General features: G+C 41.5%; 1 protein-coding gene and 1 long non-coding RNA gene across 7 annotated transcripts in view; both read left to right on the top strand.

Annotated features, from left to right (window-relative positions):
* The window catches only part of LOC142047788 (uncharacterized), a 441041-nt gene that overhangs the window by 286226 nt on the left and 142502 nt on the right, over positions 1-12313 (top strand). The window lies entirely within an intron of this gene.
* Positions 1-12313, top strand: part of LHPP (phospholysine phosphohistidine inorganic pyrophosphate phosphatase) — a 171471-nt gene that overhangs the window by 16656 nt on the left and 142502 nt on the right. For all 6 annotated transcript variants that reach the window (XM_032796480.2, XM_032796479.2, XM_075072487.1 and 3 more), the window contains exon 2: positions 8620-8807. In XM_032796480.2, coding sequence (XP_032652371.1) covers positions 8620-8807 — 188 coding nt within the window. The remainder of the gene's footprint in view (positions 1-8619; positions 8808-12313) is intronic.

Below are 12313 nucleotides of genomic sequence, written 5' to 3'. Positions count from 1 at the left end.
AGGCACCCAGCGTTGACAATTTGGACCTCCATGTATACGATACAATCCTGCACTCTTAGTGGGGATGGACTAACAGGCCCAGCCCGAAGCCACATACTGTGTTTCATTCTGCAAGTAGACAGTGTCCAGTGACAGTGCTGGAGAAATGTGGAATGAGTTGCTTCCTTTTAACTCTGAACAAGAAACTTCATTAGAATGATAAAACAGCAAACTCACTAAATCTGCTCTCTCTCTATCTTTGCTTCACTGTAGAGCTTCCGCTTACCCTTGCGCAGTCTGCTTCTGCCTGGCTTTCTGCTACATATGTAAAGAAATAGTATTCAGATAGTGACAGGAAAGGCATCTACCTTATTTGTAACCATCACTTCTGACTTTTTAAGGCTCATCCTTCACTTAGTGACACTTTGTATCATTCTTCAGAGAAGCTAGGCAAACCGAACATTCCTCTCTCATTTCTATATCATCTGCAGATGCTCACTCTCAGAGCTTTCTACTGCTGCCTTCCTGTTTATAGTATGTTATCTTTATAAGGGGAGCTTAGCTGTTAAATTTGGTGGAGTCCCACTTCTACTTCTCATACCACTGTCAATCCACTATTGGTTACTTAATTTCTGCTTCTGAAACCAAAGTGCTCATCTCTTAATGTTTCTTATCTTTCAAGTGGAATTTGTTTCTGTGCTCAGGCAAATTGATTATTCTGCCTGTCCATAGCAGAACTTCATTAAAGTTGCACTTTGGCAAACCGCACTCCCATGCTGAAGATGGATTTTTAACTTTGCAGTATATTCAAGAACCGGCAAATGAGATTCTACAGCTGTGCCAAGTGTATTGCCAGCATGGGTGCTGTTATGCTGCTCACAAATACAAGTAGGGGAGCGCTACATCACCTAGTATTCAGTGATGTCCTAACTGGCTGCAGGTTCTGATGTGTCTAGTGTCAGCACTCACTAGGCCTCAATCCACACTTGGCTTTCCCCACCATTAGTGCTGTTTAAAGAGGTTCTTATGTGTATTTGTTTGCTGCAGTACCCTGATTATTTTCATTGCTTTGTCAGATACTGGCTAAAACAACAAAATGCAGTGGGATTTCCTGTCACTTGTGTAGACTAAAGCAGTTCTACCCTGTTAGTTCTGTTGTTTTAAAACTTTTTTCACTTTTCTTAAAATCAACTAAGTCTCTCCTCCCTTTGACTAATATTGTTCACATTCATTTTATTGGTTTATAAGACCTTTTTATTTTGCTTTGCCTTGCCATCTGAGATGTATATCTTGAATCCTATTCCCCATTTACATATTACATTTTTCATTCTTATCTTGCAGCCAAATAAGCTTCCAGTGAACTCAGAGTTATGGCAGGAATTAATTTGCCCCTGAAATCTAAATTCCGTTCTCATTGTTTCTGTTTTGAGAGTGCTCTCTGTCGGTTGGTATATAAATACTAGCTAACAGGTAAAGTGCCAGCAGATGGCACTCAAGAATATGTAGTGTAGTCCCTGGGTTTTGTGGAACCGATACACTTCTTGCATTCACTGCAAATAGCTTATTTCTGGACCTCTTAGCACTTAAAACTGTCATTCTTCTGATCAGAGACAACACATTCATATACTTGCAATCTTCTGTAAGCCTAGAAGCAAGAGATTCATTGTCTTTTTGCATACTCTTCATCACACGTGTTGCTTTATATATGATGACATAATGTGATATAACATTAGTGCTATGAAAGTGGTCCAAAATGCTAAAAACAGCCTGGCAGCTAGTTTAAGTGTTTTCCAAAGTTTTCAGTCATTCTTAAAGAGGGAATTATACTTGATTGGACAGGAGATCTGAGCCCGTCCAGAGGAAAATAACCAAGGTGTTACCTACCCAGAGTCGTAGAGCTGATGCAGCATATTCATGATGATAAAGTGCAGCGTGTGTTGAATAAATTTATTTCATTGCTTGATCACAAGTAGTTGTCTAATATTCATTTTTTCTCTTGTCTCTGAGACAGTCTTTAGATCATTGACCAGTTACTGCCACTTTTTATGTCAGTCACACTCTGACCATACAAGGGTTAAACACTCCAAAACACATAGGTGCTTTTCAAGATATATTTTTTTATATAATGAGTGGCCAGTTCCAGTTCTGCAAATCTTGTGTAATTAGTATCTATCCAAGTCCTGTTGAACTTGTTCTCAGGAAAACACTGCACACAAGATTGTTACCTTATCTGTGACTGAATTTTCTGGTTGGGTTCTCCTGTCATCCAATTCATCAGCACAGGCTGCTGCCAAATGAGGTAAATGTGGTTTTCAGGTGCTATGTTTGAAATAGCATGAGTTGTGACAGAGACCAGTGGAGGATGGGATGTCCAGAGTTTTGCCTCATGACATGTCTGTAATTTGTGAACATGTATCTTTTCTTTATCCCGCCTTTTGCAGAAGAGTGTGAACTTAGAAAGGAATGACAGCTTTGACTCCAGATCCCTCGGCTTTTTTTCCTGATGGTGTCACACCCGTTATGTGGTCTAAAAGTACATTTTTTGTGTTTTATATGCCCAAAGTCTAACCAAGAAAAGGTTGGCAAGGGCAGTTGGTTAAATCTGCACAAGGTCAGTCAGGATGTCTAATAATTGTCCTAACACTTTACCTGTTATGGAACAATAATGAGAGTTTTTTCATTATTTTCGGGTGAGTGAACCTGGCAGATGCTGACAGCCAGCAGATGTGTAAAGTTCTAGGTGATTTGTAAGGGACCAGCTCATCTGACGCACAGTAATTGCATTGTGGGACATTGTCACTCAGAGTCTTGTCTTGTTCTGTCAGAATGAGGTAAAGGTCAGTTCAAAGAACTGGTGTAGTATAAGAGACAGCTCTCAACTGAAATTAAAAAACTGATTTTCATATGTCCTACACACACACTTTCACTATACAAGCAAAGTCAGGAGTGTGCCCCGATCTATGATTTAGGGATTAGCTGGATGAGACTGCGATGAATCTTTGTAGTTTTAGGCAGGTTAAAAAATTCTTCCTACTGTAAGTGTTAAAGGAAAGTCATCCAGCCTCCACCTGTTGGTCTTTAGCTATTTACTAACCTATCCATTTTTAGTTTGTAACTCGATTCTTTATTTCACAGTGTTGATTACATTAACGTCAACTCTTCCTCCTGTCTATTGCCTTCCATTTAAGTATAAACAATATTTGCAAAATTAAGTGTGCAGCCTAGAGCTGTGCAACTCTATTTCATTTCCAGATTGCTTTGAAAGGGTCTTAAGAAATGTTTTTGCATCAGAAATAGATTATACAGATTTGCTGTCTTTGAGCTTCCAAGAGGTGAGAACTCAGTTTTTCCCTGTTAAAATTTCACTCTGAACTCGCAAGCAAAGTTTGAGTTCCAGGGGTTCCTACATAGAGTTAATTGGAAGCAGAAGAGGGACAAGAGGCCATATTGGAAAATGTAATGTGATTTGGCTTCTGTGACAAGGGAACCACTCACACTCAAAAATCACAGGTGAAAAGCAGGTTTAGAATGTCCATAGATACCTGGCAAGTGCAAAAATCTTCACAGTTCTTGGGTACAAAATAATTGTTAATGATCCACTTCTTGGATGTGTACAAAGCTTGAACTTAAATTATGGTTGATTTGTAATAATTTTAGAGTTTGAATCAAATATTTGTCACAGCAGCGTTACATTTGACGTTGCTGGAGCCCTGATCATTTCATTGTTCACATTCTAGTTATTTATTATTTGTTTTGCTGCAGCGCCTCAGAGCCCTAGTCTTGGACCATTGTGCTAAGTGCTGTACAAACAGAACCAAAAGATTGTACCTGCCCTAAGGAGCTTATTAGCTATGTATCAAACAAGAGACAGCCAATGGCTATAGATCAGTGGTGCCCAAACTTTTCCTGTCACGACCCCCACTCCTTACCAGTCATGGAATCTGTCCTCTCCATTACTGTACAGTTGGCTCAGCAGAGGAGCTTGGGCTGAAGGTGCAGCTGGGGGCAGAACTGGGTATGGGGGAGAACTGGGGCTAGAGGCAGAGCTGGCCTGGGGGTTGAGAGAGAATGAGGGCAGGGCTGGGTTGGAGGCGGAGCAGGGGGTAGAGTGGAGCTGTGACTGGGGTCGTAGCTGAGCTGGGCCAGAGTAGGGGGCTGAATGGAGCTGTGACTGGGACTGGGCAGGGGGTGGAGCAGAGCTGGGGCAGTGCAGGGGGCAGAGTGGAGCTGGGTGGCACTCCCTGCTCCTCATGGGGGCTGGCGTGCCCCCCCCCCCCACATACCCTCTGAACATTCCTCCATGTCCCTCTATGGGGACATGCCCCACAATTTGGGGATCTCTGCTCTAGACAAATGGGAGAGTACCTGTCTTGATTGGAGCTGGTAGTTGCTACTGTAATACAAATAATCATAAATCTGTAGTTCCACTACAACTGTGGCAGAAGTGTGCTGTTGTATTTTTAATTTTGATAAGAGGAGAGCTAGTATGTTTATACCCGCAGGAAATTTTATGAATGGATTATTCTTTAGCTGATAAAGTTGGATTCTTTTCTAACAAATTTTGTTGCAAATAATTTGATCTTTTATCCTACTTGCTACTGTCTCTCCAGTACCCCCACAGACTTGCTAGCACTAAAGATCACTGTTAACTTGCCCTTTAGCAGATTCTAACAACTTTTGACCACTGATAGCTGAGCCAATTTAATGACACAGGATTTCTCATTTCCCTTTGCTAATTCAGGGGCAATGGCTTCAAATATAGTAAGTATTGACTTGCTTTGCATGGCATCTTGTGTTCAATAAATGCAATTGTTCAATCCCTGTTTTGTAACACTTCCAGGGGTGAAATCCTGACCCCGTTGAAGTGAATAGGAGTTTTGACTTCAGGGGACCAGGATTTCACTCTGTGTGTGGAATGACTGTAGAGTCAAGTCCTTTGACAATTACAAAGTTCACAGCTGTGTAAGGGTAATAGGTAGTGGCACAATAGTCTGTCAAAGAGCAATGACTTGTAGGCTCAGTACACATGCACTAAGATGAACGTTGAAATATCCCTCCTAATATGTTCGAAAATATGCACCTACCGTGACTGAACAACTGCTTAGTACCAGGAATTTGATCCAGGCCAGAGTGCTCAGTACTAGGGCAGGTCAAAAATTTTCCATCAAAACTGTTCTTCGGGGTTTTCTACAACCTAAATTATTTTGTAAAATGTGTCTGCTGTCAGTGGAAAATTTCAGCTTTTCATTGAAAAACCAAATACCCCTAAATTGCAAAGTTTTTGATTTTCAGCTGAAATCTGAAAAATGTTATCTGAAAACCAAAACATTTCTGTTCAGTTTTGATATAGTCTGGCCAGGAAGCTTAGCCTGTAGAAGAGAATTTGTAGATATGAGGTACCCAAACTACAACTCTCATGAGGTGCCCTGGCAGCATTTCCAAATCCAAATGTTCAGTGTTTGATTTTTTGACCAAACATTTTTGAAGAACTATTTTTTCTATTTTTCATACACATTTTCCACAGGAAAAAAAAAATTTCTGACCAACTCTACTCAATACTTTGCAGAGCTGAGCCCATATTAAGTAGGTAGTTACTTCTGTTGACATAAACACTAAGAGTCATTGGTACAACCTCAGTTGTTATTTACCACGAAAGACAATGAATATTGATGGTCATCAAAATCTGAGGTTGTTATCAGCGCTGTTAAATATTTCTTAATGTCTCCAGTATGGTCATGAGTTTCAGAAGTGTAAGTGTTTTTACTTCTAACATTCTAAATAGGAGACGAGTTAGAAAATCCAGGAAAAAAACCCTATTATTCACTTCCAGTGAGCCGAATAATAATTTTTGCTGCATATATCATAACCTATCAAGTTGCAGTCATTTGCAATAAAATTTGATTGTTTAACATTGTTCTAGAACTATTTTATTGACCTCTGAGGAAATAAACAGTAAATTTTTATTCTTCACATGGTTGTTTCAGCCAGTCATGAGCCATGATTTTTTTCCAAGGATGGGACAATACAATTTACACTTAATTTAAATTGTTTTAACTGTAAAACACTCCCTAAAGTTTTGTTGTATATATATAAGACATACTGCACCGGAAATCATGTTTAGAATAACAGATGTGAAATACTGTCATCTAACTGTCACACCAATTGTTCATTGTTCTGAGAAGGTCACATCATAATTCATTAACAATAATTATTCCCTGGATACACCCTGCACTTCTTCACTCAATTGCTTCATTAACTTGCGAGTTAATCTCACATTCACTGCTCTAATCAATGAAGATATATTTATAATGTATAAGTGAATGCTATTAGTTACAATATATTAACTGCCTAATTTAAAATAGAAAAGCTATCTTTGTGAAGGGCAATTAACCACTAAGTGTAATTGATAATTCACATACCTATGATTAGGAAAGACAAATAATAAGAAAGAAATGAATCACCTGTGTTGTTGAAGAAGACAATGCCAGACAGTGTAAATGTGTAGAGGAGTGCCCTACATTAGGATCGGATTTCTAAGAATTCTTTCCGATGGAAGATTCTTCACCAAATGTATTGTATTGAACTAGTTTTGTTGTTTACACCATGCTACTATGAACCTCACTGGGGAAAGAATCCACGCATTTTGTCATCTTGAGAGGAGAAGCAGAGCAGATCTTTCCTTACAGAAAACTATTGTTGCTTCTTACAACATTTTAATAAGAATTTATAAAATTAGTTCCAAATTATCAAACACTGGTGCTTAAGGTTAGGCATCTAAATCCATATTAACTTCAGTCCTTTTGGCCAAGATTTTTTAAATCAACTAGTGATGGGATGTGGCTCCATTTCTCAGTGCCTTGCAAGGGCCTGATTTTCAGAAAGTCCTCAGCGCTTGTCCTCTGAGAATAGGCCTTTTTGTGGCATTTCAGGTTGGGTAACGAAAACTTGAGGTACCTGTAATCACTAAATTGCTTTTGGAAAATCTTGGCCTTTATGTCATGGCACAGGATAGAGTCATGAAATAATTGTCAATATGACTATAATTAAGCATAATAACAATACCTAGCTCTGATATTTCACCTGTCATCTGTAGATCTCGGAGTGCTATACAAACAAAGGTACTATCATCCCTGTTTTACACAGGGGGAAACCTTGCAGAAGATCCTACAGCAGTGAGCCAGGAGTAGAACTTTTGTTTCTTGCCTCCCAGTTCAGCACTCTAACCACTGTTAGTTCAGCACTACCTCCCCTTTCTCTAGGGAGCCAGACGTGCTTTACAAACATTGATTAAACCAGTCAATATTTCTGTGAGATAGTCAAGTATTATCATTTATCGCCATTTCGTGGATGGGTATATTGAAGCACATGGAGATGACGACCACCATTTTCAAGTTTGAGTGCCTAAAATAAATCCATATAAAGGTACCTAACAAACAGAGCCCTGTTTTTCAGAGTTGCTCAGCACCCAGACTCCCAATGAAGTCAACAAACAGCACAGATGTTTTTTGGGGGGAAGAGATTAAATTGTGGCTGTTGCAGCACTCATGCACATGTTGATATGAGCACCGCTCTTGCAACATGAGGAACTGGCCTGGCTGTACTTTGTGACTATACAAGTGCAAAATATTATTGTTTTACTATATAACAGGATAACTTTCCTGGGCTGTAATTCAGTAGTCATATAATAGGGTTGATCATTGGAACAGAAGTTCAGTAAGTGGGCAGGTGCAAATCTGAGTTAAAATGCTACTACATGATGATATCGTGCTAACCTTTGTCATTATGGCTATATAATGCCCTCAGTTAATAAGTGCAACTCTCTGGACCAAAGGCTGAAAGATACAGAGCTAGATTTACCTCTTCTGCCACCAGAGGGAAAGTGCACTTGAAAGGGTGATTCACCCCCTGGGGAATGGCTGGCATTGCTTGCAGTTCTATTAATGGCTGTGGCTCTGCTGGTATAGGTTGTCTATGAGCTGAGCTGCATCAGTATGATTCTAGCGTGCCTTGGCCAGACACTTACCTTTTTATGCTGACCACTTTCTGGACTGGGTCAGTAGGCTCCAGGCCTCATGTGCTGCTTGGACTCCCCGGTGAGTGGGCTGTCCGTCATAACGGGTCCACAGCCTCGAGGTAGCTCAGTGGAAGCTGAAAGTAGACCGCAGGTTTAAATGCTAGATACTACCCTAGATTTACAAGTGCTAGAGGAAGTCACGTCCTGTGATCCACAGTCATGCCTGGCTCTAGGACGGTATCTTTACAACGTTTGCAAACTGTCACTAACTGCAGTAAGTGCGAGCGCTGGGTGCTCATAAAGAGGAGGACTACTCCACTCTAGCACCTGGTCTTTTCATGTGTGTTATAATTCTGAGTTCGATTCTGAGCTCCTTGTGGCAGGGCCTTGTCTTCTCATGTGCTTGTAAAGTGCTGTTACTTTTGTTGCACAGGTATAAAGATCTAGGAGTATTATTATTTACTTAAAAGTAAATAATAATATTCCTAGGTCTTTACACCTGTCCTTAAAATGTATTCCTCCCTTTCCTTCCCCCTCTGGTTATACCTGGGTTTTGAAAGTGGTCCCACTTTCTCTCCCTACACCTTACCTGTCTGATTAACATCTCCACTCATTTTACACAACAGGATCAAAGCGTCTGGCCTGAAGTTACGGTTCTGCACCAATGAAACCCAGGCCACTCGAGGCAAATTTGTGGCGAAGCTCCAGCGCTTGGGGTTCAACATTTTGGTGAATGAAGTCTCTGCCCCGGCACCAGCAGCCTGTCACATTCTGAAGGAGCGAAACCTGAGGCCGCACCTCCTCGTACATGATGGTGGGACAACACTTCAGTAGACTTTGAGACTAATACAGATTAGCAGCTCAGCATGCAGTGGATTGAAAGCCAGTTTGAGTCAGGAGAGATGTCACTTTTACTGAGAAAATTGTGAGGATAAGAACGTCTGGTTGATGTTTTCCTGTCAGGAAAAGCTCTTTAATTCCACTTTCTTGAGTAATTTAGCTGTAGTAAATGTCAGTGATGGGGCCAGATTCATTTCTCATTTACCCTGATGCCACCCAATAGATCTGTAAGCAGGTGGAATGACTTAGTCTCAGCAGAAAAGCACAGCCCCCAAGGCCTTTTCTTTAAGGCACAATGTTTATAACAAGCAATAAAACAGAGAGAACACAGGCAAATAGAGTGAAGAAAAACTTCACCATCTTGGGTTTGCCGTCGCATCTTCCCAGTGGTATTCTCCCCCTTCTGTCTCCCAAGCAGCCTTTATCTGAGCAAAGAGAGAGGGAGGCTGAGCTGTATGAATCTCTTATTGATCAGGGATCAGACACTGTGGTGTCCTTGCACCCTGTCACAGGTCCATTGAAATGGTAGATAGATCTGCTGGAAGATGGTGAAATTGCATACTGAGTGAGTCTCTGCAATTCCATTCTGCTGGGGATCTTCTGGGGCCCTGCCTACGGAAGCTGAATTTCACCCTTATAGTTTATTATGGGCAAAATTCTTCGATTGGATAGATACTTCTCCCATTGAATTCAATGGAAGATGCATCTGTGTGCCTGGGCTAACCAGACTTTGCGTATAGGTGCCCACAGGTAAGAGGGCACTGTGTGCTGATTTACTCCCCCTCTGGAGTAGCTATGCAGGCAGTGGAATGGGGAATGATGGAGCCTTGGCTCTGACTCCCCAAAATGGCACCAGTGCCGCTGACCATACATAGTGGAGTTTCACAGTTTGCTCCAGATGTAGGTCAACAGAAGTTTACTACACAGTGCCTCCTGGAGCTACTCCTGGGATGGGGCAATATATGCACCACCTTACTCAGGGATGTGCGAGAAGGCACAGGGTAGCTCTGATTTTGCAAAACAGCTGCATAAGCAGGCCCTACGTCCCTACTTGGCTGCCCCTGGTGAGCTCACGTTGTGTTCCTCTGGAGCAAAACTGGGATTTCATAAAACAGAGAGATCAGTTTATCAGAACTGCAAAAGTTAGCTCTTTTCTGGGAGGATAGGGAATAAAATCCCAGGGCCTTTGAAAATTAAAATACAAGAGCTCATGGTCTCGGCGTACTCTTTTCATTTTTTTTTGTTAGAAATGACAGGAATGAATGAATGATGTGTGATTTTATTAAAATAATATGCTCAGTTTCTGTGGGTGTCAATATCAATAAGCTGACCGTGTTTAAGAGACAGTAGATTCTTCTATGTGTGAAAATCAAAATGGCATCTGATAGGATGTTTTGATTATTCATAGAGACTGGCCAGAAGCTGGAATCAATGGAGGGTTTTCTGGAGGCAAATGGAAGGAGCAGAATTTCACTCCTCACCTCCCAGGCAGCAGGAAAGCAGCATAACTGAGGAAACCTCCTTTATTAAAACACCGATCTCTAGTGTCCCTGTCCTGTGCATTCTCTCCACAGGTAGCTGTAGGAGAGAATGCAGGCAGAAGCCTAGCAGCAGAGTGGGGGCTATCCTGTTTATTGCGCTCAGTGTAGCATGTGTAATTACCTGCCCTGTAGGTGGGTGGCGCATGTGTGCATTTGGTGCCAGGAGCTCCTGGCGCTCAGTGACCGCATATGGGCTTTGGAGGCCAGGGTGGCAGAACTGGAGGAGCTAAGGGAGGCAGAGAGGCATGTTTATGAGGCTTTCCGGGACATTGTAGAATTGTCCCACCTCCTATCAGACAGCCCCTGGGCTGTTAAGGAGGATGAAAGGCCCAGGGAAGCAGAGCAGTCAACAGGAACAGAGGGAAACCTTCCCATAGTTGAGACCCTCCTTCCAGATGATGTTGGGGTATCCTCTCGCACTGAGGTTACCTCTCCGGGGGAGGGAACTCTAATCATTAGGAAAAGACAGGTGTTAGTAATGGGAGATTCGTTCATTAGAAACATAGCTGGGTTTGTGATGACCGAGAGAACCGTATGGTGACTTGCCTGCCTGGTGCAAAGGTTGTGGATTTCTTGAGGCATCTAGATAGACTTATGTGTAGTGCAGGGGAGGAGCCGGTGGCTGTGGTACATGTAGGTACCAGTGGCATAGGGAAGGTAGGAGAGACGTCCTGGAGGGAAAATTAGGCTGCTAGGAAAGAGACTGAAATCCAGGACCTCTATGGTAGCATCCTCAGAAATACTTCCAGTTCCACACGTGGGGCCAGGTAGGCAGGCAGATCTTCAGAGTCTCAATGCGTGGATGAGACGATGGTGTAGAGAGGAGGGGTTTAGATTTATTAGGAACTGGGGAAACTTTTGAGATGGGGGAACCTAAACAGGAGAGATGGGCTTCACCTAAACCAAAGTGGAACCAGACTGCTGGCACTTAACATTAAAAAGATTGCAGAGCGGTTTTTAAACTAAGAGATGGGGGAAAGCCGATTGCTGCAGAGGAGCACGTGGATCGGACAGAGACTTCTCTTAGAGGAGAGTCTATTGGTAGAGATTCTCTAGGTTTTAGTCAGTAGGAGAGGGTGGAAGAGGATAAAGTATAGGCCAGATCAGACGAGAAACATTCACATAAAAAAGAATCTGAAAAGTGCAGACAAATAAACAGTGACAAGTTTTTAAAGTGCTTGTACACAAATGCTAGAAGTCTAAATAATAAGATGGGTGAACTAGAGTGTCTTGTGTTAAAGGAGGATATTGATATAATAGGCATCACAGAAACCTGGTGGAGTAAGGACAATCAATTGGACACAATCATTCTGGGATACAAAATATATTGGAAGGACAGAACAGGTCGTGCGGGGGCGAGGGGGAGTGGCACTGTCTGTAAAAGAAAATGTAGAATCAAATGAAGTAAAAATCTTAAATGAATCCACATGTTCCGTAGAATCTCTATGGATAGTAATTCCATACTCTAATAAGAATATAACAGTAGGGATCTATTATTGACCACTTGACCAGGACAGTGATAGTGACGATGAAATGCTAAGGGAGATTAGAGAGGCTATCAAAATAATAAAGAGGCTAGGACTTTCAACTTGGAAAAGAGGAGATTAAGGGGGGATATGATAGAGATATATAAAATCATGAGTAGCGTGGAGAAAGTGAATAAGGAAAAGTATTTACTTGTTCCATAATATAAGAACTAGGGTCCACCAAAATGAAATTAATGGGTAGCAGGTTTAAAACAAGTAAAAGGAGGCCTCCTTTTACTTGTTTTAAACCTGCTACCCATTAATTTCATTTTGGTGGACCCTAGTTCTTATATTATGGAACAAGTAAATACTTTTCCTTATTCACTTTCTCCACGCTACTCATGATTTTATATATCTCTATCATATCCCCCCTTAATCTCCTCTTTTCCAAGTTGAAAGTCCTAGCCTCTTTA

This window comes from Chelonoidis abingdonii, chromosome 15 (genome assembly GCF_003597395.2).
Source record: "Chelonoidis abingdonii isolate Lonesome George chromosome 15, CheloAbing_2.0, whole genome shotgun sequence".
NCBI classification, from domain to species: domain Eukaryota; kingdom Metazoa; phylum Chordata; order Testudines; family Testudinidae; genus Chelonoidis; species Chelonoidis abingdonii.
This window is presented reverse-complemented; position numbering and strand designations above follow the sequence as displayed.